Source organism: Drosophila yakuba, chromosome X (genome assembly GCF_016746365.2).
Source record: "Drosophila yakuba strain Tai18E2 chromosome X, Prin_Dyak_Tai18E2_2.1, whole genome shotgun sequence".
NCBI classification, from domain to species: Eukaryota; Metazoa; Arthropoda; class Insecta; order Diptera; family Drosophilidae; genus Drosophila; species Drosophila yakuba.
In genome coordinates this window covers 15,718,657-15,743,591 of record NC_052526.2, presented here as the reverse complement: position 1 = coordinate 15,743,591, position 24,935 = coordinate 15,718,657, and the positions used below count along the sequence as shown (strand labels likewise).

The window sequence follows — 24,935 nt, the reverse complement described above, 5'->3', positions numbered from 1 at the left end:
ACCATTCCCAAGTTTCACATATTCGATATATCGCGCCGATATAGAGATGGTTTTTTGATTTCATTTGCGGCTCCGATTGTCCATCTCCAGCGACCATCGCCATAAAAATCGTCACAAAACAAAACTACGACCGTTGATTTGGATGTCGTTCCCCGTTTAGAAATTGAAAAGAAACCCTAAACCGCCGCGAAAATTATAAAAAGTTCGTATTTGAATTCCTGTTAATGATACAAAATAACTGCACTCGAATTTAAAACACGCACAACCCTGTTTTCATTGAGAAGGTGAACATAGCGGTTTATTCGGTTTCTCGTTGTTGTTGTTGCTGAGCGCGTAAGAATTCAAAGCAGATCTCAAAAAAAGTCCGCGCGTATGTGTACTGCTTGATTTTTTTTTCGAGTGTGTGTTTTTGCGAATAAAAGTATTTGTAATTGTGGCGCGATGCAAATATATCAAAATGCCAAATGAGCTATAAACAAAAAGGTAAAAAACTATGATTTTCCTTCTGCAAAGGAATTTCCAATCTCGTATGTGTGTGTGAAAGAGAGAGAGAGTAAATGTAAGCGCACTTCAAGCCAGCGTTTTGTTGTTGTTGTTTTTGTACGAAGGTGGAAAAGTGTCGCAGTGTGTGTGTGCTAGTGTGTGTGTGAAATGCCGGCAGAACCGGTTTAGCAAGTGGCCAAAGCAAAAACAAAAAGAAAATAAAAATAATAAAAAATAACCGATCAGATACTTCGTTCACACGTCGATCGGTATTGCGATCAGGATTTCTTATCACCTCATTGCGACTGATGATGTGTGATGATCGTTTAATTTGGGGATATAAATGTCATAAACGGAAACCGCATATCTTTATATATCAAGTCGTATTTATTTATACGCTGAGTAGATTTATTATTTTACTGTGTCAAAAAAGTTTTCTCACCGACTTATTTGTACATTTTTTTAATTCTTATATTTGTATGTTTTAAAAACTCAATTCATTTCGTTCGCAATCATTTATGAATAAACATCGCGATCTCCTTCGTGTGAACGAGCAAGCAACAGCAATACCAACAATTCTGTGTCGCTCTCTCTTCTTTGCCGTCTTCCCCCTGATTCGTTGCAAATGCGCCTGCGTGTCAATTCTTTTATTTTTATTTTCCTTTCCCGAAATTCCCGTAATTAATGCGTAAGAACGTCGACGTCGGCAGAGGAAGAAAACGAAGAAGCAGAGGATCAGTGCATCACGTCCCAAAAAAGAAAAACAACAAGAAATCATAATTTTGAGATAATAATCCGGTGACATTGAAAAACGACGTAAATCACCTTGATCTTGGGCAGAAATCTACAGATCTTAACGCCTGATTGCGTTATTAGTTGGTTTTGTAAACATTTTCCAAATGTGTTGCAAGTAGCACGGGAAAGGAAATTATTTGAAAACCTTCTTAAATGTAGAAAAATGTATTTATCAAAAGTAGTTTCCACAGATATTTCCAGGTACACGCAAAAAATTATTTTGGTACACATCGCATCATAAAATCATTCTAGTTAAATGAATATACCAGATGGTAATGGTTATTAAGTAACTTCTTGTATTTATTTTCCAGATATTGTTTGTTTTTGATAATTGGATTGTTCTGCGGATAATTATGATATTTGAAGCACTTCCTGTTGCAGTTCCTGTTGTTTTTACCCCTCTTTTCCGCTTCTTCCGTTTTGGCCCACTTATTTTTGGATTACCGTTATGCATTTAGCACTTTAAGCATGTGCAAAAGTAAACCCTCCGCTTTTCATCGTTGTAGAGCCATTGTAATGCTCACGCGCGATATTGGGACTGCACAATCCCCAAAAACTCCCTCAAGTTTTTTGTACCTATGTATTGTACATACATACATAGTTGCCTCCGCCCGCATTCGTCACTTTGCCATTGTCTGCGTCACTCGTTACGCACTTTTTGAAACATCGAAACAAAAAGTGAAACACTCGAAAAGCTAACCTTAACCGCACCTTTTTCCGTTAAACGTTTTACGGTTTCAGCATTCCGCTCGAGTGCTTTTTGCATACGAGGGTTAAGATCACAAAGAGATTGTGTGTACATAGCTCAGCTCGAATGGCTTACAGACCTGGTCGATCGCATATGATAGGTTTTAGAGCTAATTGCTTTTAAAATCAAACTTATCATAAAAATATAAATACATTTTCCTATGCATTTCGCTTGGCATGTTTATCAACTTTTAATTTAAATGGTTGGTGAATAACCAAGTAATGCTACATTTATTTGCAGTAGAGTGGGCTGAAAATCTTAGAAATGTTCTCAGCCAGCTCAATTAATTAGGTTTCCATGTTTAGAGTGTTTGTTTCGTTCGCAAGCAAAGTTGCATAAGCAAACATTCACATTCTGCAGTTCTCAATTTGTCGACTTTTTAGTGGCTTCGACTAGTTGACGACAAATTGTTGACACATTTAACAACTGATTGCGATGGGCGGTGGGTGGAAGGGGTTAAGAGGGGGGTGCGACAAGGTTATCATCGCACCCAAAGCTGCCCAATCAACACTTTTGATAATACTAGAGCGTTGTACGCTGTGCCATTAACTCAAATTAAATGTCAATAGCGCGGGGCACAAAAATCGTATAAATTGGGTTCGACATGGTGGCGAAAATCGCTGTCAAATTACGCCACACTCAATTAGCCGCAAAGTCAAATTGATTTTCTAATTCCATGTATTATTTTGTATGGCTAATATCTGTTTAGCACGTCTAAATTGTCAGTATGCGCCGAAAAGTATGATTTTTTAAGTCCCAGCATTACTTTTTATAACGCCTGTCACAACTGGTCATCGAATTTATGGTCTTCCCCAACCTATCTATACATTTTCGTTCATTATCTGTAGAGATTTATATGGTCGCTGGTGATTTATGCGCGGCATGTTCAAATATGGTAACTCGAACTGGAAAGGAAATAAATGGGAGGGGAAAGTGGAAGTCGCTTTTTTGGTCACACAAAGCAAACACCGATTTTCTTTCAGTTTTCTTCGGAGGCGGGGCAGCGGAAATATTACAATAAATACCTACATATGCTGTGAATGAATAATGTCTTCATTTCACTTTGGCTAAGAATTATTGCCTCATAATTGTAATGAATTGCGGCGCTGTAGGAATAACAATATAATTTTGGAGCGAAACTTGATTCATTATTACTGTTCCTGGATCAAAAAAAAAAAGAAGAACTGCTGACTCGCACTTTCATTGAGTTATTTTTCCATCAACACTCGGATTTTATCAAAGTCAGTTTATCTCCGACTTCCAAGGGAATTTCCCACACCTCTTCACATTTATTATCTCCATCCCCAATCGAACTGCGTCTCAACTTTCAATTGCGCTGCGCTCGAGGAATAAGAATAATAATCGAGAATCCACCCCAAACTAAATGACGCCGCATCTTCGTAATATTTTCTAGTGGCCGAGATAAACTCAGCATAAGCTTAAGTTTCTTTATAAGCTCATGAACCAATCAAGCCAAATATCAATTCGAGCCAAATATGCATAAATCAGAAAAAGAAATAGAAAAAAAGGCTGAAATCAAAGCAACCGCAACTTGATAAAGAACGTTGAAATCGAACTCTGGTTTGGCACTTCCATTACTAGAGCGTGTGTCCCCAATAATTAATGCTTTTTTTTCAATAAAATTTCGCAACTGCGGCAGGCGTTCTTTGAGCTGACAAAGTGGCCCATAAAACCCGAGAAGCTATGAGTGACAACTCATTTTAATACAAAATATTAAAGGCATTAAAGCCTGCAGAACATAAATCACTGAAAGGGTTGAAAGCGAAAACAGCAAGTCAAAGTAAATTCGTTATAAAAACTCTAAAAAGCTTTTAAAGAAAAAAATCTAGAAAATGTGTGAAACAATTAGGAATTGTAGCGTTATATTTTATAAGAAAATAAATGCTCAAGGAGCTGATTAAAATGATTACAATTTCTGTAAACTCCTTTAGAAATCCTCTCATTAATGCTTTTAAATCTGTTAGTTACTTTAGTGTGTCATCCGCGTTTATCTATATACGACTTCTTTTAGAGATCTTATCGCTTGATATGGGATTCAGTTCTCTCAGCATTACTCAACAACCTGAGATAGTCGCCCATAGCACCACCATTTCATCGTAACCTTCAGTTTTTCGAGTGGCTATATAGGGCTAGACAGATAAAGTCGGAGATATAGAGTGCGGTGATTATTGTTTATGGGCCTCCAAATTTCAAGCAGCCAAAGAAGAGTACTTATTTTTTTAATTAATCCCTTAGGCAGGCAATCTACAGAAATAATCTTGCTGAATATTACGAAATTGATTTATGCTAACCGTGAACTATATAAAAGTAATACTTATCAGGTTGAAAAAAAATAGGCGGAGAATGTCTTAGTAGCAGCGCCTAGAAATGAGCAATGTATTAGGCAATAATCTCAACTCGATAAGATAAGTAATAGCCGTTTTCATTGTTTCTTTCCCCGTTTCGCTTATATTATTTTTTACCCAGCCAAATCCTCACAACTGACCACAACTTATCGCTTTTTTGGGGCTCTAAAGATTTGCAGGGGCTTGGAAAAAGAAATCTAGATTGAATATCGGACTTCTTTTGTAAATGCCAATGCGCTGAGGGCTCTTCTAATTAAATGTAATTGTGATTCACGGCATGGTAATGTTCGCCAGGCATTTTAAAATGGATTTTTGTAATGCTGAAAAATGTATTTTTTGCCATGCGACTTGAACATCATGTGCTGATGCTCGAATTGCGCTTCATAATCGCTCGCGTGCATTGTATGTAGTTTCATAATTAACCTGCCGCCTCCACATTTTATTGTGTGGATGAATTGGCTGCTTTCCTCGCGGATTAAATGACACAAATGCTATACGATTTCACGGCGAAAACAAAAGGTGGAAAACAATTTCAAGTCTAGCATAACCACAGAGAAACAAAGCCCAGTGACGCCCTCTGGCGGTCGGCGGAGCGAAACTAAAGCGGTCTGCAATACAAATAGATCACTTTTAAAGATCGTACTCTATCGATTGATATAGCCAACCAATGGCTACTGAAATGCATTGCAATGCTTTAAAATAACATAATACTTCGCCTATGCGGTTTTTTTTTATCAATTTAGCTAAATTTTTAGGCCTTTGGCTTCATCTTAAACCCTAAACTTTCTAATACTCTAAATACTATAGAACTTGCCTACATTGCCAGACAGATTTTTCGTGCAATTAGCAATTAACCTAGTTTAGTTTTTTAAGACAATCGAGACGTCGCTGCATTTTTAATTATTTGCACGGCGCTCAATAGAAATTTATGCATGTCGCAAAAATAAAAGTCCTCAGCCAACGATCTTTCTGTCTCTTTCCCTTTCTCTCGGTGGTCTCACTCCCACATATTTGGATATATATTTTCGCCAGTCGATGTCTTTCGCCAGTGCAAATTGCCAGCAATTGTTGTCAATTTAAAATTGAAAAGAAGTCAAATGTTGAACAAGAATGCATGCAACATATGTATATATGCGCTTAGGAGCGAATATATAGCCGCTGATCTTGGATACTTGAACGCTTTCGTACAGCTGGGTGCATTCAAGATGGTGTTCAAAAACATATCCAGCTATTAAATATATTGTTTAAAACTTATTTAATGCAAATAGGTAGTTTTAAATAGCGAGCTAGAGTTTTGGGATTACCATCATGTATTCAAAGATCCAAAATAGTATTTAAACAATGATTGAAGTATGTAAGATTTCCTATTGATAACTTTACTTTAAAAAGCAATTCCTTGGATTATATGATTACTTTTAAGCAAACATCCAGGTGCCATTTTGCTGGCCGCAGCTGTGGATCTCAAGCATCAAGTGCCTGCTATCTCTGGCAATTTTCACTTATCTCCGATGCTCCACATAACAAAAAGGTTTCTTTATTGCCAGAGGTTGGTGGGTGGTTGGGTGTATGGGTGGGTCGACGAGTGTATAGCCCCGTATATCATGTCTCAAGGTAATCTTTTGATTAGCAAGAGACGTGGTTATACCGCCTGGAATTCCGTGTATTCGTATACTTTGGGTAAATTCTCAACGATTTCCTTGTTTTACTTGCAGAGCTACTTAGGAAGTGATTGAAAATGCCGAATCATCTGAATTGAGGGATAGAAACGACGAGAGCACGACTTAAATCAGCTGGGGAAAACAACGAGGGGCACATCCACACGCAATGGCCATCAATCAGGGCAAGTACAAACCGACGATCTGCGCCATCGACGAGGTGGATGACCGCAGTTTCAAGCTGCACAACAGCCAGGACGAGATCGGGGGCAAGCAGCAGCTGCAGCAGATCGAGGGCAGCGAAACGGCACCGCTGACCACCAATCAGCAGAAGTTGCACATGGACGACGGCTCACATCTGACGCCCAAGGATCTGGAGGCGGCGCGCCAGGATGCCCTCAATGAGGTGGCAGGCGGAGGAGCAGGTGGCAGGACACCAGCGGCAATTACACCCAACTCCACGCATCCATCGGCTAATGGACTGAGAGGTGAGATACCGTCATCGAAGCATTGATTCATTCATTTCCATTCATTCTCATGCTTCGAAGTTGAATTTTCTTGAAAAAGAAGATTGAAGATTTCAATAAACTTTGGAAATATGTACATATAAGTCTTAATGACCTTTAGTAGTTCTGTTCAAACTAAAAACGTTTATATTTTGTGTAACTCAAACAGATATTTCATTCAAAAATATAACTAAATTAAACAGTTAATTTGATTCTATTGTCTTTAAAGTTCACAATTGCGATTTAGTTGCTTTTGTAGAGTAAAATATGTATGCACTTGCAGCCAGTTCCATCCTCATTTCATTAATATCACATTCTCCCTATCCCTGGCCCTCGCCCGATGATAGCCTTGCTGCTTCCAGGCCGACGATCCTTCGACGCGCTGATGAGCCTGTCGCGCAAGCGACGCATCCTTTACGTAACCACCGCCTGCCTGTGCGCCCTGCTCCTGCTGATCATCATCCTGCTGCTGGCCTTCTGGCCGGAGGTGCCCTCCTACCTGCGGGCGCCGCTCTGCCTGGAGAAGGAGTGCGTGGAGAGCAGCAGGCAGCTGCTTCTGTGGGCCAACACCTCGAAGAGTCCTTGCCACGAAACGTACGAGTGGGCCTGCGGCAACTTTGCCAGCGATTATGCCAACCACGACTACTTTGTGATCAAACGCGGCGAGTGGAACTACGAGACCTACAATGAGTATCAAGGTAAGCTGCGCTCTATCCCCCATCTATCTGCCATTAATGTACCATATCTCTTCGCAGAACTCAATGAACTGAATCGATTTATTGCAATGCTGCCCAATTCGCAAGAGGGTTCCGTGGAGTCCACGGTGAGCAGTTTGTATCGCAGTTGCCGCGAGACCGATGTCCTCGACAAGAGCCAGTCGGATCTGCTCCTGAAACGGGCCATCAATGCAGTGTGTGAGTTCTAGTATTAACAACCTACACTTTTGCGGGCATATATACAGAAAAAGAAACTGATTGACTTCGATGCATATTGGTTTTCTAAGGACTTCTTTCTTTGCTGAACTTGTAAGCAAAAATGTGGCATACTTTTAGGCTTCGCAGTTAAAGTGTTACAAATTGACCAATACATTAGGAAGTTTTCTTCCGATTGTTAATAATTTGTCATAATTTGTTTGTTAAATTCAGGTTTCCTCATTCTCCGCTCCATGTAAAAAGAATCAAGACCATTATTTATATTCTTCTATTTCGTTTAAAATGTATTTATGCTTTCAAAAAAAAACCTTTGACTATTGCATCGCTGTACAGTAAAATTGTGGCTATTTATCATTATGCTGCTGACTATCTATTTGCCACTGGGTGGCAGATAGACGGCGCTCTTGGCATTCTTGATGATGGTGCCACCAGAGATGACTCCTCCGGCGATTCCGCCAGAGCTGCCGCCGGACGACGAGGTCGTAGTGTAGCTGCCACCAGTGGAGCCAGTGCCTCCAGAAACGTAGTGAGAGCTGCCACCGGTGGAGCCAGTGCCTCCGGAAACGTAGGTAGAGCTGCCGCCAGTGGAGCCAGTAACTCCGGACACGTACTGAGAGCTGCCAGAGCTGGCGGCACCAACAGCACCACCATCCAAGATGCCCACAACCGACTGAGCGGGGGCCACTCCACCATCCTGGTGCTCTGAGGTTCCCTCGATCCTGTCGTATTCGGCTGATAGATAAGGATGACGAGTATTAGTACAGTATTAAGAAGACCCTTTTTTATGGTGCCAAGATGTGGAGAACTCACCTTGAATCTGCTGCTGGGCGTGAGAGGCCTCGGCCTCGGTCTTGTACTTGATGAAGAAGACCTCCGGCTTGCTGGGCACCGTGGGTGCGGGTGTGGCAATGTCGTTGACCTCCAGCTGGTTGTCCTTCTTGCTGAGCACATAGATGACGGTCTTCTCCTCCTTGGGCGCATATTCGGCGGACAGCTTGACATTGGCATTGCTTGAGGATGGGGCCTTGATGAATACCACACGGTAGTTCTTCTGTGGACGTCCAATCACCAGATGCTTGGAGCGCTCCAGATTCTCATGCTCTTCGGGTGCGGCGACGGTGAAGAACTGCTTGTGGATGATGGGCTCCTGGAAGCCGCGCTGGACCTCCTGCTCCTGCTGCTGCTGGTAGCTGGGTGCCTGGTAGCCGGCCAGAGTACCGAATCCAATGTTGGGCGAGGGTCCAAATCCGGTGAAGGAGCTGCCACCATAGTTGGAAGAACCGCCGGTGCTGTAGGTGGCACCTTGTCCACCAGTCGAGTAGGTGGCACCATTTCCACCAGTCGAGTAGGTGACTCCTTGTCCGCCAGTCGAGTAGGTGGCTCCTTGTCCACCAGTCGAGTAGGTGGCTCCTTGTCCACCAGTCGAGTAGGTGGCTCCATGACCATTACCGCCGCCAGTGGTGTAGGTGGCTCCCTGACCACCACTGTAGTGGCTCACCGATTGGGGGGCAGAGGAGCTGCCCACCAGGGAGCCAACGCTGGCGGTCTGGAAGGCGCCCAGCGGGCCGTAGGAAGCCACCGAGGAGTGGCTGGGAGCGGTCAGGAAACCGCCGCCGGATCCACCACTGGATCCGCTGGAGGTGGTCAAGGAACCAGAGACTCCGCTGCCATAGTTATAGCCCTGGGGCTTGGCTTCGCTGAGGACCAGCAGAGAGCAAAGGGTCTAGAAAAGCACACACACACAAATAAAAAAAAAAAAAAAGAAAAAAATGTAATCCTTTGGTTAATCCTGCGTTCCCATCGCTCCTCCGCCGCTCTTCCGGTTAATCCTCCAGCAGTTAACTTACCACAAATAGACGCATGTTGAGTGCTTTTCAGTTGTTGGCTTAATGATGCTCCCCCTTGATGATTTGTGGCCTTTTATACCCCGAATATTGGTTCCTCCGCTTCTTACGATTTTTCTATAATTTTTTCTTTTTTTTCTTTTCGCCGGTTTAATTAATTGCTCAATTATTTGACTATCGCGAAGCTCTGACATTTGACTTGTGTGTCTGGCCCTCTCTGTCGCACCTCTGGGCGCCGTCTCTTTCGCGCTTCCTTTAATGTGACCTGTTGTCCATCGATGTTCGTTTTGTTTCTTTTCGCTGCGATCATAAATCATAGTCGAATTCATATATACTCGCGCCGCTCGTCGACGATGTTGATCGCAGGTGGATCAGTATCAATATCAATATCAATACCAATATCAATACCAATATCAATACCAATATCCATTTCAATTCCACACAACACACGAAATTCGGTTGCATTTTTTCCGTTTTGTCGCATTGTTGCGTGATCATCAAGCCAACATTTTCGCGTTGTATGCAAAAGTTTGCATAAAATCCTTCATTGATTGATTGATCTCTTGCGATTGATCAAGTATGGATATAAGTATATGTAGGAACGTGTTTATGACTTAATTTGATCAGCATTGAAAAGATTAGCCCGTTTGCAGAGATAAAAAGGTTTTGAGATATTCGAATTTATTAAAATATAATATTTATACCGTAAAGGTGTACAAAAAGTAACAAAATATATAACATTCTCTTCAATGTTTGGACTTCCATCGAGCCTTGCTCCCAGTGTCATTATCTATGGCGGATTTGAAGGCTCTGTTTTTTTTTGTTCTGCGCGTATTTGTTCAATAGTTAGGCTTAGAAACAGCTCCCTGTTCATCATCAGTAACTCTTTCATAACAGTGCTGACGAGTTCCTGGATTCTTTGACTCAAATGCATTTTCTTCATGAAATATAGTGATGGAAATATAATGGGCATGATGACCTCGTTGTTTTCCCTCATAAGCTCCAATAAATCCTCGTCTTCCCATAAATTGAGAGTCTGCTCAGCTATCTGAAACGTAATATTACTCTGGGTCATCCATCCATATACCATTTTTTTAGGTTCAACTCTTACCTTAGCGCTTTGACTGGATAAACATTTAGCAATTTGTTTAAACGCCGGCTCCAGAACTTTCGTAACCTCTTCCTCATTTTGTATTACCAGAATACTGGCAATCTCGGTCAGAAACAAAGTCTCCTTGTCATAGGCTGTCTTTGGCCACAGTCTCAGAAAACCAGTGACATATCGTTGAATCAAAGATGGGTTCGATTGGAGAAATTCGATAATGCAATATATTAGTGTAGAGAAATAACTTGGCATCGATTGGGGTTTGTGCAAAGGCAATAAGACCTTAAGCAGCACTTGCTCCTCATTGGTTTTTAGTGGCGCCGAATAGTCCTTGATTATACTGTTCGAAAAACACAAAATTATCAAGCGGTATACAATGTAATTTAGATAGAAACCTACTCGTAATAAATATCCAGAAGTTCTGTGATGCAATGACACTCAATTGATTCGAAAGTAAATCGATTGAATACATCGTTAAACTGTTTTAGAATAAATTCACGCAAATATTTAAACTTTATATAGATGCGCAGCAACAGAGACTGTACATATGTGCGATCGTCCACATCTTTTGTGTCCAAGTGTTCCAATAGCTATACGAATGCCATTAGTTAACTTCAAACTCTGAAGATTCCCACAACTCACCTTTACGACAATCATCTTATCGAGCTTACGTTCTTCGTCGCCGGGGTAATAAGTCCATCCGCTCAAGAAACAAGAGTACAGCTCTAGGACTACCTTCTTTTTGGCCAACAACTCCGTCCTTTTTTTGATTTCACACAGACTTGAGTCAATGCATCTGGGCTGAGAGTCAGAGTCAGAGTCAGACTCAGAGTCAGAGCCAGAGCCAGAGACAGAGTCGAAGCTACTCATTTTGGGAACGTTTGAAATAAAAAGCTATTTTTAGGAGCAGAATGGATGTTGACCGGTCACTCGATTATAAGTGTTATGTGCAAGTTGAAAGCAATCGAATAGCTTATGTGATTGCCGAAAAGTTTGTCCCAAATATACAAAGTTAAAGAACTATTTAATGCAATATTTAATGCAATAAGTGCAAGTTAACTTTCACTTGCAGTGCTTTCAATTTCCTTTAGAAATTCCCTTTCCATCGCATTTGCCATCTTTAAACGCACACTTGACCATTTGCGCATATATTTGAAATTTTAGCTTTAGCCATCTTGATTGATGGACGCGATTTGTTTGCTGTCTTTGTTGTTCAAACAAATGCCTTCAAGAATCAGTGGGTTCTTTATTTTCTGGTTCTTTTCTTTTCGCCGGTGATTTTTCTTGTTTTTTTTGGTTTTTTGGGACTTCTTTTCAGCTGGCTTGGTTCTTGGAATAGAACTTGCTTCCGCCATGGGACTTTAGTTTGACGTATTAAGCCTTTGTTAACAAGAGCTTAATTATGTTGGAGGAATTAAATAGCATCACTAAGAGCGTTATTATTTTTTCTAGCCACAGGCGCAGCAATTTATTGGCATTGACTTTATACTCAGCTTTTATTTTGAATGCTGTATACTCTTGTATATTTTGAAACGTTGAGATAAATGTATTTTAATTCAAAAGAAACTGGTGTATTTGATTATACACTTTCATTTATAAACTGCCTCTTGAATTGAATTCATTTTGAGTTTGAAAACTAGTCGGCTTTCTGTTGTCGCAATGGCATTTCAATTATTGTTGGACTTTAGGTTTCCGCTTTGATCTTCGCAGTTTTGACAAATCTTTGTTAGCCCATAAATTATATCATTAGTTTTGATAAGTTCGGCGGCATGGCAAACAAAGTGCCGAAAAGGATTTTATAATACGCCAGACAGGAAATACCCTAGGCACTTATATTATTTTAATATTTATTTATCTATAAGCTGCATAATTTTATTACATTTATTGCTAGTGTGTTTAGTGTGTGTGTTTTTTTTTTCCGTTCATTTCTATACATCCAACAAAGGGTATTCCAAAATATGCATAGATGGCGTTGTGTCATGGTCTATTTTTAGTTTTTTTTAGTTAAAGCGACTAAAAGCAGAAATTCCAAAACCACAAATCGTCGGCCGAGTGTTTCTGCTGGTTTTGTTGATGAAAAATTTCAATATAATTGCCATAATTTGAATGCGTTTTGGGCAGGGCCGATTTAGGCCCATTGTCTGTGTTTGCGCTTTTGGCTAAAACCAATGTGTGATTTATTTATATATTTGTTTTCGAGCACCTTGAAATGCTCAGTTTCATAGTGAAAACAATGAAGTGTGGAAAGGCAGGCTCAGTTTGGCGACTTAGAATCGCACTTTTTAGTTTTTAAATTTTCGCCATGACCTTGGCTTTTATTTGCTTTTGCTATGCTGGCCAACTAGCAACAAGATTAATTGCTGCCAAATTGTTGCTGCTGCCAATCAAAAAAAGGTCGCCCACTTGATGCCCAAAAATGGCTTAAAAAAATCCCATTAATTAAATGCAAATGCAAATAAATCCAAAAGCAGATAAACTAGCCGAGCCAAAGAGACATCATAAAAAACTGCATTGCCGTTTTGCGGTTTCTTTTTTCGGTTGCGAATTGCAAAATTTATGCAGATTGTTTGTTTTACGATTCTATTTTTTGCAAACTATCAAGCTGAAGCGAAATTTTTGAGACCCTGAATCTCAGAAATGCGAAAATGCCACAAATAGAATAAATAATTGGTACTTTTTTTGCTATATTTATTTATATATATATAGTTTTTTTCACATTTTTCTTGAATAATTTTGATAAAACCACTTGATGGGCAACTAAACAAGCCCTTTGCAAACTCAACGCGAATTCTTCTCCTTTGTCACAGGGTCAAAGCACTTTTGTCAGTATCTGTTTTCAAACACAAAGCAAATCAGATAAAAAAGTTTGCAAAAATTATGCTAAACAAGAAAAAAAAAGAAAACAAAAAACTTTTTACGCGTTTGCCATTTTTTATGATAAATTCGCTGGTGGAAATGGCTTATCAATTATATGCAAATAGCATGGAATATTCAACAAGTTGCGGATATAATCGGCGCTTCAGTTAGTTCGTTCCACTGGCGCCAACACTGTGGAGGTGGGTCTATTGTAGTGATAGCCGGGTGATTGCCCGGCACTTGGGTAAGGAGGAGCTGCTGGATATTGGGGGCTACCAAGTGCTCCAATCACCGACCTAATGGGCGCCACATAGGGCGCTGCGATTTCCGTATTTCCACCCAGTTGATCGTATTGCATTTGGATTTCCCTTTGGGCAGCCGCTGCCTCATCGTTGCTTTTGTACTTGATGAAGAACACGTCTGGCTTCTGTTCGACTTGAGACTTCTGCTGAGGTGCCACAATATCCGCGGCCTCCAGTTCCGGTTGCTTCCGGGTTAGCACATAGATCACAGTTCGCTCCTCTTGGGGCGCCAACTCCGCCGTATATTTCACATGCTCGCTGTTGCCCGTTGGAGCACGAATGAAAATCACTCGGTAATTCCTGCGCGGCTGTCCGATAAGCAAATGTTTAGTCCGTGGCTCCAGATCCTCGGCATCTTCGGCGGCTGATATACTGTAGAACTGCTTGGTTATGATGGGTTCCATGGCCGTAGTTGGTGGCGGTAAATAGTGCGATCCTTGTGCCCAGGATAGACTTAACAACGAAAGTGATAGGCACACAAATATGTTCAACATTTCACGAATTCCAGAAGACAACTGACTTCGGGTTTTCATCTCAGCTGCACTTTTAAAAGCGATCTACTTAGATCGCACAGTGCGATAGGAGTGAAAATTTGTGAAAATTAGCTTTATTACATATTTTGCCGAGCTCTAATCGCTCCATTTGGAGCCAAAACAAAAGACTTGAGCAACGAACTTGCTCTTGGCTCGAAATTTAATTGTGCGTGAAAATGTGGGAACAGAAAGAAGCTGCTCAGGGCTTTTTAGTTTACTGTATTACATAATAAACATGTTATCTCTTGCTCTTTACTATTATTAAATTATGTTAGTTGGCTTTGTAATAATAATAATAATAATAATAGTTTCCCCATAACCTTGTTAAAATAAATAATATAAATACTAAATATAAGTAAATCATCAACACATTATTAATAATCATCAGACTGAAGGATTTTAATTAAATATTAGTTTTATCAATGTTACATGCTTACAACAACGTTATTCTTATTAGTTCTTTAATCCAAGAAGTTCAACGTCGAATAGCCTTGAAAATTCAGTTGAAAACCCGATTACCCCAAAAAATCCCCTAACTTAATTTAAAAGCAATTAATTAAAGTTTGATTTGCTTCGGTTTTGACATACCTTTTCGTTATGCTCTTCTCACATCTCACCGATTTGCAGATCATTTATCATCATGTGGGATTCGGATATTGATGTGCTATGTGCCATGTGCCATGTGCTCTATGGTCAAAAGCATTCGGGTGGGATTGATCCCAGCATCCAACGCCCTCACCATTGACTAATGATCTTGGCCAACTCCAGTTGATCGCTGTTACCATCTGCATCTTTCGGCCAATTCCAAATCCGATTCCAATTCCGATCTTAGTTTAGTTGTATTTGGTTCGCAGCCTCGTCGCTGATTAGTAGATTAATTTGGGCTCTTTTGCTCGTTTTCTGCCCGTTGTTGTCAACAAGAGGCACTTACAATACCACCAATATACAAATATATAGTATATATGCATTGGATTTGCATAAATTGGCGCGTAATTCCCACACTTTCATGTCGCATTTAAGCAAAATGGTACAGCTAATTTGATTTATGTTCGCTTTTATTAAGAAAAATTGCTTGGCCATAAGCGGCATACGCATAGATAAGTGGGTTAGATGTGGCCAATGAAGATGTTATAGTTGCCATAGCTTCGTTTTTTGAGCCAATTCTAAATGATTTTAGTAATGCTATGATAAATAATATTAATCGGTTATTTGTTTATCCAATAATTTGACTTGGAATTGCATAAAAGTTCTCTGTTTGAGTCAAAAGTGGTATTATTTTGCAATCCCCAACTGCTCACTGTTATTATTATTTTTCCCACACATTGTTTTATTGCCGCAATTAAATCTCAATTAATATTAATGCAAATGCCAATAAAGAGATGCGATAACTACTTCCCTAATGCCCAAATTGGTTTGCACTTGGTTGTTTTATTTCCTCGCTTCAATTTTGTGCAGTATCTTGGGGTGCCATTAGCTTCGGATTCAACATTAATCAATCGATCTTTGGCCCGATTTTATGCAGCGTCAGTTTAATGGCCCAATCAAAGCAACAAAATGGAGAGAAATAAGCCAAAATCAAAATATAAAACTCTGCTATTTAATTAAATTTGATGGGCTTATTTTGATTTCTCACTTCATTTAAGCTAATTTCTGTTGGAAATTTTAACGGCAGCTTTGGCTGCGATTTCTGAATACCAACTTCGATTCCGATTTGGATTTGGATTTGGACATATATTGAAATGTCGCTGACTGCTGATGCTGATTTGAATATCGGGGAAAACAAAGCCGAAATGTTTGTTTCTGTCTCGATTTATTTTTGACTTTGACTTTGATTTGGATTTTGATTTCGTTTTTAATTTAATTGCGCCGAAGAGACATTTCAATTTTATTTATACGATTTTTATTAATTTTTTAAATGACTGACCTTCTGACTTCTTCCATACTTGTTTTTACATATATATATATATATATATTTATTGGACTGGTGAAACGAGTAATATTAGGTTTTCTTTTGAAACCAGATGCATTAGAAATTACTGAAGACCACCCATGTTTTTTCACTTGATAAAAGAAATTGCTTAGTTGATTCAAAAATGATATTATTTCGTTGAGAAACTTAAACACATTGCTTACAATTTTTTTTTAATATAAGCTTTTTATTAACAACAGTTCGATATAACACAAAAAAAATACAAAAAAATATTGAGGCATTTCTTAAAAATATACAACACAACAGGGTTCGAGAATGGGCGTTTTGTTTTTCTGATTTTGATTGAGATGGAGAGAGATGATCCACTGGTGCCGACATCCTCTAGTGCTTCAGCAAACTGGGCAGATACTGGGAGTTGGGCGCCACTGCCGGTGGACGGTTGGCGATCTGGCGGTAGTTGTAGCTACCATCGGGATTCAGGCCATCCAGGCTGCCGATCACCGAGGTGATGGGTGCATTGTTGTCCTCCTGGTACTCGTTGGTGCCGCCCAGCTTGTCGTACTGTCCCTGGATCTCCTGCTGCGCCTGCTTGGCCTCGTCGTCGGTCTTGTACTTGATGAAGAACACCTCCGGCTTGCTGGGCTGTGTGGGTGCGGGCGTGGCAATGTCACTGGCATCCACATCGTTATCCTTCTTGCTGAGCACATAGATGACGGTCTTCTCCTCCTGTGGCGCAAACTCGGCGGAATACTTCACGTTGGCATTATCGCCGGCTGGCGCCTTGATGAACACCACGCGGTAGTTCTTCTGTGGACGTCCCAAGACCAAATGCTTCACCTTGCCATCGTTGCTGTGATCCTCGGGTGCGGAGACCAGATAGAACTTCTTGTTGATGATGGGCGCCAGGGTGGTGCTGGCCGGGGGCAGGTACTTGTCGCCACCACGGTGTGGCTGGATGCTGACCAGACCGCCGCCGGAGGAGCCACCGATTCCCACGCTGCCAACGGGCGCGGATCCACCGCCGATGAAGATGTCCGAACTGGGTTGTTCGTAGCCGTATTGGGGACGGGCTTGGGTCAAAGCCACCAGGATCAGGCAGCCAACGAGCACTTGCTGGACAAACATGGTGATTTTTGTTATTTTTCGATTATGTGCGTAATCCCTTCCTGAGTGTTTGTAATCCTTAGTGGTAGTTGTTCTCCTGTTTTTGGGGATGCTGCGTTGACGAATTGCTGCGAGCCAATGATTGCATTTTGGGCCGCTCCACTTGTCTTAAATATGCTCCGATTGTCAAATGGCTGCCTCCTCTGTCGGCGTCGCTGTTTGGCCGTTTATGCAAATGCAAATGCCGCATATAACATCATCATAGCCGCTGCTCTCGATAGCCAAAGCATCGCCATCATCGTCACATCGTCATCATCGTCTTCTCTGGGCCTATGGGTCTACTGCTGCTATACGCCGCCTTGTGATCTGACCTAAAACTTATTCAAATTAGAACGAACGCAGCCGAGCCAGCAACACAGCAACAGCAACCACCATGGTTTGGGCCCACCATTGGACCATTGGACTATTGGACAAAGACGACTCTCCTCTGACATTGAACTTGACTGGGCCGGTGCGGTGACCCTGGTGGACGGCTGGGCATTCACGATGGATTAGCAAATATCTAAATGTACGGCTTCATCACTATATCTTACCTATCTCAGCTGCAAAAAAAAAAACTGAAAAAACTATTGAATGGAGGCCTAGCGAATCTCATTAAACGGCACCTCAACATCGCTGGCGGCATCAATCTTGTCCAGAAACACGTTTGCTGGGTTATTTGTTAGTTTGTTTGTTCACGTCCATCATTAGTTTCGGGCCTATCGATTAGTTTGCGAATATCTGTGACAGTTGGATTGATCAATGAATATCTTGGGCTTGCATTTATTTTCTATTTCTATTTTTGGCAAATTTCTAACTTCAAAGTATTCCATTTTTAACAAAGCTCTTGTTATATTGTGTTTATATTTTGTAGTTAGTTACTTTTATAGCTAATGAAGTGAAAACTGAAGAAGTACTTGCTTGTTAGTGAAATAAACAATAAATATTTATTTCTTATATATTTGGAACTTCTTTTGAAACCTTTTCCATTTAAATATATGCATATTGAAAATGAAACTGGCATTGTTTCACAATTGAGTCGAATTTAATTTCCGTTGCCTTAAAAGATCCAGATCATTATCGCCCAGATTAGCCATCTTGTTCCATCTGTGCGGAATTTCCCACCAATTTCGACTTGTGTTTCGCTATTTTTCGCTATTTTTGTCACCATAAATGGTGACCCAAACGCAAAATCGATCGGTGAGTCAGTCGAAAGCGAAGACTCGAACCAACGTTCACCCGGCGCTTTGGAGGTCGCATAAATATTGCCAAAATAAACACATAAAACATAATTTGCACTCATCGAGCGTATTTGAATAATGCCTTTGAATGGATTTATGGCCCCCAAGATTAATGATAGAATATAAACGCATAAAACAAACAATGTGGTGGCGTTTTGGACTAGATTGTAATCCGCATTCTAACCGTTTTCAATCGATTTGACTAGATACGACTAGACTAATTTAGCCATTAGCCGATCAGCGATCACAGATCATAGATCGCATATCGCATATCGCCGTGTGGATTATGGAAAACCGAACAAAATGATAATTATCAATTAGGCATTCCATATTTATAAGCACCTGCGTTCGCTCGCTGTGCTGGAAATTTATGTAACATTTTATTGATGATGACAGTAATAGAAATCGAATCGAGGGACAAATCTTCGATCTTTCGATCTCAATCTTCTTCGGACCTCGGCTCTTTGCGGCTACCGTCCGTCGCGGTAGGTTTTTTATTTAGTAGGTGTGATTATCTTTATGCAAAAGATCTGGCCGCCGCCCATTGATATGCAGATCTCCGGATCTCCAGATCTCCGAGCAAAGATATGGAAGATGGTAACTGATTTTTTCGCCCCTTCTTCTCCACCCATTTTGTAATTGATAATATACTTTGTTTGCGGGCATGACCCATTTGCCGCTCAATATATATTTGGTATAGCTAATTTTTATTTAATACCCTTAGGTATTTTAATGCGACTTGCATTGGCCCAACTGGCGACCTTGGCGACTGCGACCACCGATAGCGATAGCTATTCCAATTTTAATTCCAATTCCAATTCCATTTCCAATTCCAACTCCGAGTTGAGTTTCCTCTAATTCGCTAATTTATTTAACCGAGTGGCTTTTTGAGTTGAGTTTTTGAACGGGTTGAACGGGCCAGTTGATCGGGTTGAACAATTATGAGCAGCTTGCCAAATAGGCGAGGCAGCTGTCTCATGGATTAGTATTATGTATTTTTTTTGGGCGACATCGCGGCCTCTTCGATTATGCAAGATGCAGGCGGTTCAACCAGATCAATTCACTCCAGGGATTTCCATTTAAAGGTGAAAAATCTACAGACACTCGATTGTACAAATGCTAAACCATGACTTGAATTTTTCAACTTCATTGTACCAAAAATAGAACTCAATGAGCTTTACATTTTTTGAATGCCTATGAGAACTCTTAAAGTTTATTTAAAAAAAAAAAAAATGTATACACAAATAATAAGAATTAGGGCCGAAGGCAAAACTAAATAGGAAAAATCGCAAAGGTTTCCCCAACAAGATTCCACTGTAATGGGCCCCAAACCCAAGGGGTTTTCCCATCCAGTCCGAATCTTTCAGGGCTGAAGTGTGTGCATGTGTCATGTCATTGGCAGTGGATGCGGACTATGTGCTGGAATCCAGGCTACGATTCACCTACTTCCTCACCGGCCTCACGGGCAGATAGGTGGCCTGGGTATTGGTGCCGGTGGTCACGGTGCTGATCACCTGGCGCTGGCTACCCTCGGCATCGTAGCTGGCTCCAGCATCCACGGTGGGTACTCCGCCGGTGCCCACGACGCTCACGCTGCCGCTGGCATCGGTCAACACGCCGGAGGCTCCATTGTCGCCCAGGCTGCCGATCACGGAGGAAACGGGAATCACGCCCTCGTTGCTGGTCTCCGAGCTTCCACCCAGAGCATCATAGTTGGCTATATAACGTGGCATAGAATGATATCAAGTTGATGGGATTTGGAATGCAATCAGATGAGTGAACTCACCCTGAATGGTCTGCTGGGCATGAGCCGCCTCCTGAGGAGTCTTGTACTTGACAAAGAAGACCTCCGGCTTGTTGGCCACCGGGCGCTGAGTGACCACCTCGGCGGAGACATCCAGAGCGTTGGATTTCTTGGACAGCACATAGATGGCAGTCTTCTCCTCCACGGGCGCCACATTGGCAATGATCTTGGCCTTGCTGGCGGTGGATGTGGGTGCATTGATGAAGACCACACGGTAGTTCTTCTGGGGCCTGCCCACGTTCACATAGCGCACGATCTGCTGCTCATCGTGATCCTCGGGCGCACTGTGGATGTAGAAGTGCTTGTTGATCTGGGCGGGCTGGAAGTTGGCCAGGTGGCTGATGTACGACTCCTGCTCGTTGTAGTTGATGGTGGGTCCGGGCTGCAGACCGGCCAGGCCAATGCTGTCGCTCACAATGCCACCGCTCACCGAGGAGGAGGAGGAGTCCACTTGGTAGTTGGCAGAGCCAGAGCTGCCCACCTGGTAGTTGACCACACCAGAGGAGCCGACGGAGCCGGAGGAGCCCAGATTAAGCTGGCCAATGGCTGGTGACGAACTGTAGTAGTTGGTGCCAGCGGCCGTGGGCTGATACGAGGTGGTCACCGTGGTCAGGGGAGCACTGATCACCTGGTTGGCCACCAGGTTGCCGTTGTAGCCACCAGCCTGGTAGCTGTAGCCCGCCAGATGGCTGACATCCGGACGAGGAGCGGCCAGAGAACCGCCAATCACAGCCAGAACGGCCAAAACCTAAGGGTTTGGTCGAACTCTCTTAGTTAGTTGCTCCGGAAATCCCTTGAAGATTCACTGCGAACTTACCACAAACTGCTTCATGCTGGACTTGGTATAATGGATGGATGGATGAGGAGGAGGAGCAACTGTCGCCCTGGAGCTGTTGCACTGGATTGATATGCCAGTCACTAACAACTGTCACCTTTTATACAGCGGCCAAGATTTGCCTTTAATTGAAGTTAATTAAAGTGGTTTGCAATAAATCGTTAAAAAACTATAACACCCAAAAATCCCAAAATCGAAAATCAAACTCCGTGCTATAACTACGAAATCCGGCTGACACGGCTGGTATTTTGATTTATTTCTTCTCGTATCTCTTGCTTTTGTTTTTGTGTACCAGTATCAAGTGCTAATTGCAGGTGTCAACAGCCTAAAACACAGTCAATTTCTATGTCTGCATGTCATTCGACTGGATGATGAAGTTTGCGTGGATGGCACTCAATATGCTGACCCCACACCATGGGGTTGAAGTTATGAGAGATCCACATTAGTGATAATCTATGGGGTGGCACTAGCTGATGTATAAATCTTCCATATATATAATAATCTTGAATTAATATTACTTGCTCTTTTGGTTGATATCCCAAAAATAAAGAATACACTGCCCAATAAGATATAATTACTAATAAAAAGATCGCATTTAAGAAATGCACATTTCTACCAAAATTTTAGTAAATAATTGTATTTAAATTAATTTAGCTGTATAAATTGCCATATTTTTCTTTCAAGACTTTCAAGTGACTTCTTAAGAAAGGGCATTCCAAATGTTTTCTTCAACATTCATTGGTTTTTTGTTTTAATATTTTATGATTGCAAGAGAAGACGGACTAAGCGCCCCGAAAAATTTCAAGCAGGCAAACATTTTAGCGCCTTTAATTGCCATAAACCACCGACATTCGGCCATATAAACTTGATTCAGTGTGTGTGTATATGCGGATCTATGCTATAATGTGTGCATGCAACTGATATTTTCTTGCCAAAATTCATGGGCTTTTGGGTTCTGGGGAATGTCTATTAGCGCATAGCCAGCTCATAGGGGGGTTTCCACTGAAAGAACCAGAACTATTCGCATGATCCCACTAATGTGCGCCTCGTGATTTCTTTACAGATGGCTGGCAGGCATTCCGCGACTCCAATCGACTGCAATCCTGGGAATACAAGCGGGTTCTGGTCGTCCTGCAGGCCAAACATGGCATATTCCCCTACTATCGCGTCACCGTGGAGAACGGCTTTAGTAATCCCCACGACTATGTGATCACCCTGGACGAGGGGGAACTGGGTCTGCCGGACAAGTACTTCTATGGCAATGATGCCGATGAGGAAGTGGTTCGTGGCTATAAGCTGCTCCTCCGCGACTTTGCCATCAACATGGGTGAGTTTTTGAACTTAAAAATCATTGTTTGGTATTCATTAACAAATTGATTTATTTAGGAATCGTTTCCCGGGAGGCTGATCTATTTGCCGACGACATTTTCCACTACGAACGTCGCATTGTGAATCACATTGAGGACGCCAAAGCGGATGCAAGTCGTCCGATAAACAAGCTAATGCGTCTGGCCGATCTGAAAATTAAAGCACCATCCGTAAGTCAAGCTAATTTATTTGTGGCTATAACAATTTAACGATGGTTTCCCCTTTAGTTGCCCATTCTGGAGTCTCTGCAGGCCATTTTCCCGAAAACCAAAATCACCGAGGACACCGAGGTCTTGGTACGCGATCCAGAGGTTATGCATGCCCTATCTGTATTACTCTCCACTTCGGATAAAAAGTATGTTAGCATGTACATTTACTTGGCAGCTAATGCTTAATAATATCTGTTTATTCATAGGCCCATTAACAACTTTATTATATGGTCGCTGGCACGTAAAATGCTGCCGCATTTGTCCAAGGAGTATCGCACTTTGGCGGAGAACTTTGACCATGCGCTGTATGGACGCACAGCCAGCTATCCCAGGTGGCTCATATGCAGCAAAGTGGTGCGCGATTGGCTGCCCTTTGCTGTGGATGCACTGCAGCAACAGCCACCCAGGCAGCAATTCGAAGCGGTGTCGTCCAAGAGCAGGGGCTTAAACAAGACGCAGGGCAACGAGGAGCTACTCAAGCTGATGTTCTTCAGTCTGCGGAATCAGTTGAAAGATTCGCTGAATCAGGCCAAATGGCTGGAGCCGGCGGCTAGGGAGTTCATCCAAAAGAAACTCAACGAGATGCGGCTGCAGTTTGGCATACCCGATGAGGTGTTGCAGCAGCCCAACTATCTTGCGCAATACTACAACGAACTGATACTCAATAATGTGTTTTTCGTGGAGCATTTGGAGTGGATTTGGACATTCCGTCGATCGCAGATGGAGAAGAAGCTGGGCCCGCTGGCCATACTGGATGTGTAAGTCTTGCGCAATGTGCATCTGATCTGCTGATCCAAAAACTTTCTAACACTTTCTCCACGATCTTATTTATCCATCCATCCCGCTCTGTTTGGCAACAGCATTGTTTCCGAGATGTACACAAGGGACCATCCACAGGCCATCGCCTACTCCAATAAACTGAATATGCTGCTTGTCTCCAAGGTGTTGATCACCTCCAATTACTATGACTACCGATATCCTGTGTGCGTAAAATCAAATATATACTTATTTATAGTATTTATATTTCGCTCGATCACTTTCTAATGATTTCTTCTCTTTTTCCTTTTCGTGCAGAGCTGTGAACTTTGCCCGCATAGGCACTGATATATTGGAGGCCCTGATCGATAACTTCTCCACCTTCCTGCTGCAGTTCAACACCCAGAGCACGGATATCAGTGATGCGGCACCGGAGATTCGGTATGCCCAGCCGGATGTGAATTGTCTGGCAGCTGGACAGCCACCACGGTTGGTCCACGAGCTGAATGAGCTATCGAGTAATGCCCTGAAGAGCTTCCATGTAACGCTGAGTGCAGCTCGAACGGCGGCGAGGGCGTTGAGTAACTTTGTGAATGCCATTGATGCGGGCAGTGCCATTCCGGGATCGGGAATCGATCAGGCTAATACCTATGAGGCCCTTGGACTTACCAGGCGATTGAGGATACCTGGACTGAGGTCTTTCAATGAGAACGAACTCTTTACGCTCTCTTACATGCAGCAGCACTGCAGCACCACAATTGCGGACAAGGACTACGCCAGGATCAAGCCGCTCGTAGAGAGCCAGCTGGCCGAGAGCTATCTGTGAGTGGTTGCCATTTTAGTTACCAGCACAATAACCACTAATGTTCCGTGTTATTTCAGATTTAACGCCACCTGGCAGCACATCCAGTTCCTCCCTCGCTCCACAAACTGTGCCGCCGCGGAGGCGAGTTGCTCCAACCTGCTCTGAGATGCGTTTTTCCATCCACCAGGACCTCCACCTCAGCCAGAGGCCTGTGGATGAACCGGAGGGTGATGTCCTCGGCAGCTGCGAAATGGAACAACCTATTTATTGTACTTTTTTTTACTCCCACACATTGCCAGAGACACAGACACCGACACCGACACCGATATACAGAATACACTTTACACTATATACCATATATACCATACAGACAGACACAGACCCCACCCCACCACACATTGCTCTAGTTGTAGTTTAGCGATTAAGCCTAGCACGTAGCTTAACCATGAAGGATCAGACTTGACATTGACTAGCCACTGTTGACATCACGCCACACATTCGCAATCTGCTCCAACTTGACACGAAGTAAGCAAGTGGGGCAGCAAGTCGACTTAAGTACGAACCCTACGCCTAGTTTAGTCTAGTGAAGTAGCCTTAACTTAGTTAGTTGCTAAGCGCCGTCTGCCACCTTGTATAAATTGATGAATTTGATTTTTGGAGAACCATTAAATGAGAATGACTTTTCACTCCCAATTGGAAAAGGAACTTGTAATTGTTTG

At 42.2% G+C, this 24,935-nt stretch overlaps 6 protein-coding genes across 7 annotated transcripts; 1 reads left to right on the top strand and 5 right to left on the bottom strand.

The window, feature by feature from the left end:
* The first annotated feature begins 112 nt into the window (after window positions 1–112).
* Window positions 113–24,909, top strand: LOC6525576 (protein gone early). 2 transcript variants are annotated; one of them, XM_015190887.3, is made up of 11 exons: window positions 113–483; window positions 6,105–6,535; window positions 6,916–7,251; window positions 7,309–7,467; window positions 22,142–22,405; window positions 22,465–22,616; window positions 22,674–22,801; window positions 22,862–23,413; window positions 23,516–23,638; window positions 23,730–24,233; window positions 24,294–24,909. In XM_015190887.3, the coding sequence occupies exons 2-11, from the start codon at window positions 6,217–6,219 to the stop codon at window positions 24,379–24,381; spliced, it is 2,625 nt and encodes an 874-aa protein (XP_015046373.1). In that variant the 5' UTR covers window positions 113–483; window positions 6,105–6,216; the 3' UTR covers window positions 24,382–24,909. The 2 variants fall into 2 exon arrangements, with proteins under 2 accessions (XP_015046373.1, XP_002101411.1); XM_002101375.4 differs by having other exon boundaries at window positions 6,901–7,251.
* On the bottom strand, window positions 7,758–9,440 carry LOC6525581 (uncharacterized PE-PGRS family protein PE_PGRS54). The gene is made up of 3 exons (XM_039375575.1): window positions 9,333–9,440; window positions 8,296–9,208; window positions 7,758–8,217 (listed from the first exon to the last, which is right to left on the bottom strand). The coding sequence occupies exons 1-3, from the start codon at window positions 9,345–9,347 to the stop codon at window positions 7,856–7,858; spliced, it is 1,290 nt and encodes a 429-aa protein (XP_039231509.1). The 5' UTR covers window positions 9,348–9,440; the 3' UTR covers window positions 7,758–7,855.
* On the bottom strand, window positions 10,048–11,374 carry LOC6525580 (serine/threonine-protein phosphatase 2A 56 kDa regulatory subunit epsilon isoform). Its single transcript, XM_002101379.4, has 4 exons — window positions 11,077–11,374; window positions 10,834–11,024; window positions 10,441–10,774; window positions 10,048–10,377 (listed from the first exon to the last, which is right to left on the bottom strand). The coding sequence occupies exons 1-4, from the start codon at window positions 11,302–11,304 to the stop codon at window positions 10,120–10,122; spliced, it is 1,011 nt and encodes a 336-aa protein (XP_002101415.2). The 5' UTR covers window positions 11,305–11,374; the 3' UTR covers window positions 10,048–10,119.
* LOC6525579 lies at window positions 13,317–14,434 on the bottom strand. The gene has a single exon (XM_002101378.3). The coding sequence runs from the start codon at window positions 14,123–14,125 to the stop codon at window positions 13,454–13,456; it is 672 nt and encodes a 223-aa protein (XP_002101414.2). The 5' UTR covers window positions 14,126–14,434; the 3' UTR covers window positions 13,317–13,453.
* On the bottom strand, window positions 16,261–18,871 carry LOC6525578. Its single transcript, XM_002101377.4, has one exon. It carries the CDS (start codon window positions 17,178–17,180, stop codon window positions 16,437–16,439), a length of 744 nt encoding a protein of 247 aa, XP_002101413.1. The 5' UTR covers window positions 17,181–18,871; the 3' UTR covers window positions 16,261–16,436.
* On the bottom strand, window positions 19,571–21,192 carry LOC6525577. The gene is made up of 3 exons (XM_002101376.4): window positions 21,061–21,192; window positions 20,226–20,991; window positions 19,571–20,156 (listed from the first exon to the last, which is right to left on the bottom strand). Exons 1-3 carry the CDS (start codon window positions 21,073–21,075, stop codon window positions 19,882–19,884), a joined length of 1,056 nt encoding a protein of 351 aa, XP_002101412.1. The 5' UTR covers window positions 21,076–21,192; the 3' UTR covers window positions 19,571–19,881.
* Window positions 24,910–24,935: the final 26 nt, after the last annotated feature.

Excerpts from the sequence above, each read along its gene's own strand:
- LOC6525576 (XM_002101375.4), top strand. The coding sequence starts at position 6,217 with ATGGCCATCAATCAGGGCAAGTACAAACCGACGATCTGCGCCATCGAC. Across the intron at positions 6,536-6,900 it reads ATCGGCTAATGGACTGAGAG|CCTTGCTGCTTCCAGGCCGA; the intron begins GTGAGATACCGT and ends GCCCGATGATAG. Across the intron at positions 7,252-7,308 it reads GACCTACAATGAGTATCAAG|AACTCAATGAACTGAATCGA; the intron begins GTAAGCTGCGCT and ends ATCTCTTCGCAG.
- LOC6525581 (XM_039375575.1), bottom strand. Across the intron at positions 8,218-8,295 it reads CGCCCAGCAGCAGATTCAAG|CCGAATACGACAGGATCGAG; the intron begins GTGAGTTCTCCA and ends CTTATCTATCAG.
- LOC6525580 (XM_002101379.4), bottom strand. The coding sequence starts at position 11,304 with ATGAGTAGCTTCGACTCTGTCTCTGGCTCTGGCTCTGACTCTGAGTCT. Across the intron at positions 11,025-11,076 it reads ATAAGATGATTGTCGTAAAG|CTATTGGAACACTTGGACAC; the intron begins GTGAGTTGTGGG and ends GCATTCGTATAG. Across the intron at positions 10,775-10,833 it reads CTTCTGGATATTTATTACGA|TATAATCAAGGACTATTCGG; the intron begins GTAGGTTTCTAT and ends TTTTTCGAACAG.
- LOC6525579 (XM_002101378.3), bottom strand. The coding sequence starts at position 14,125 with ATGAAAACCCGAAGTCAGTTGTCTTCTGGAATTCGTGAAATGTTGAAC.
- LOC6525578 (XM_002101377.4), bottom strand. The coding sequence starts at position 17,180 with ATGTTTGTCCAGCAAGTGCTCGTTGGCTGCCTGATCCTGGTGGCTTTG.
- LOC6525577 (XM_002101376.4), bottom strand. Across the intron at positions 20,157-20,225 it reads TGCCCAGCAGACCATTCAGG|CCAACTATGATGCTCTGGGT; the intron begins GTGAGTTCACTC and ends CACGTTATATAG.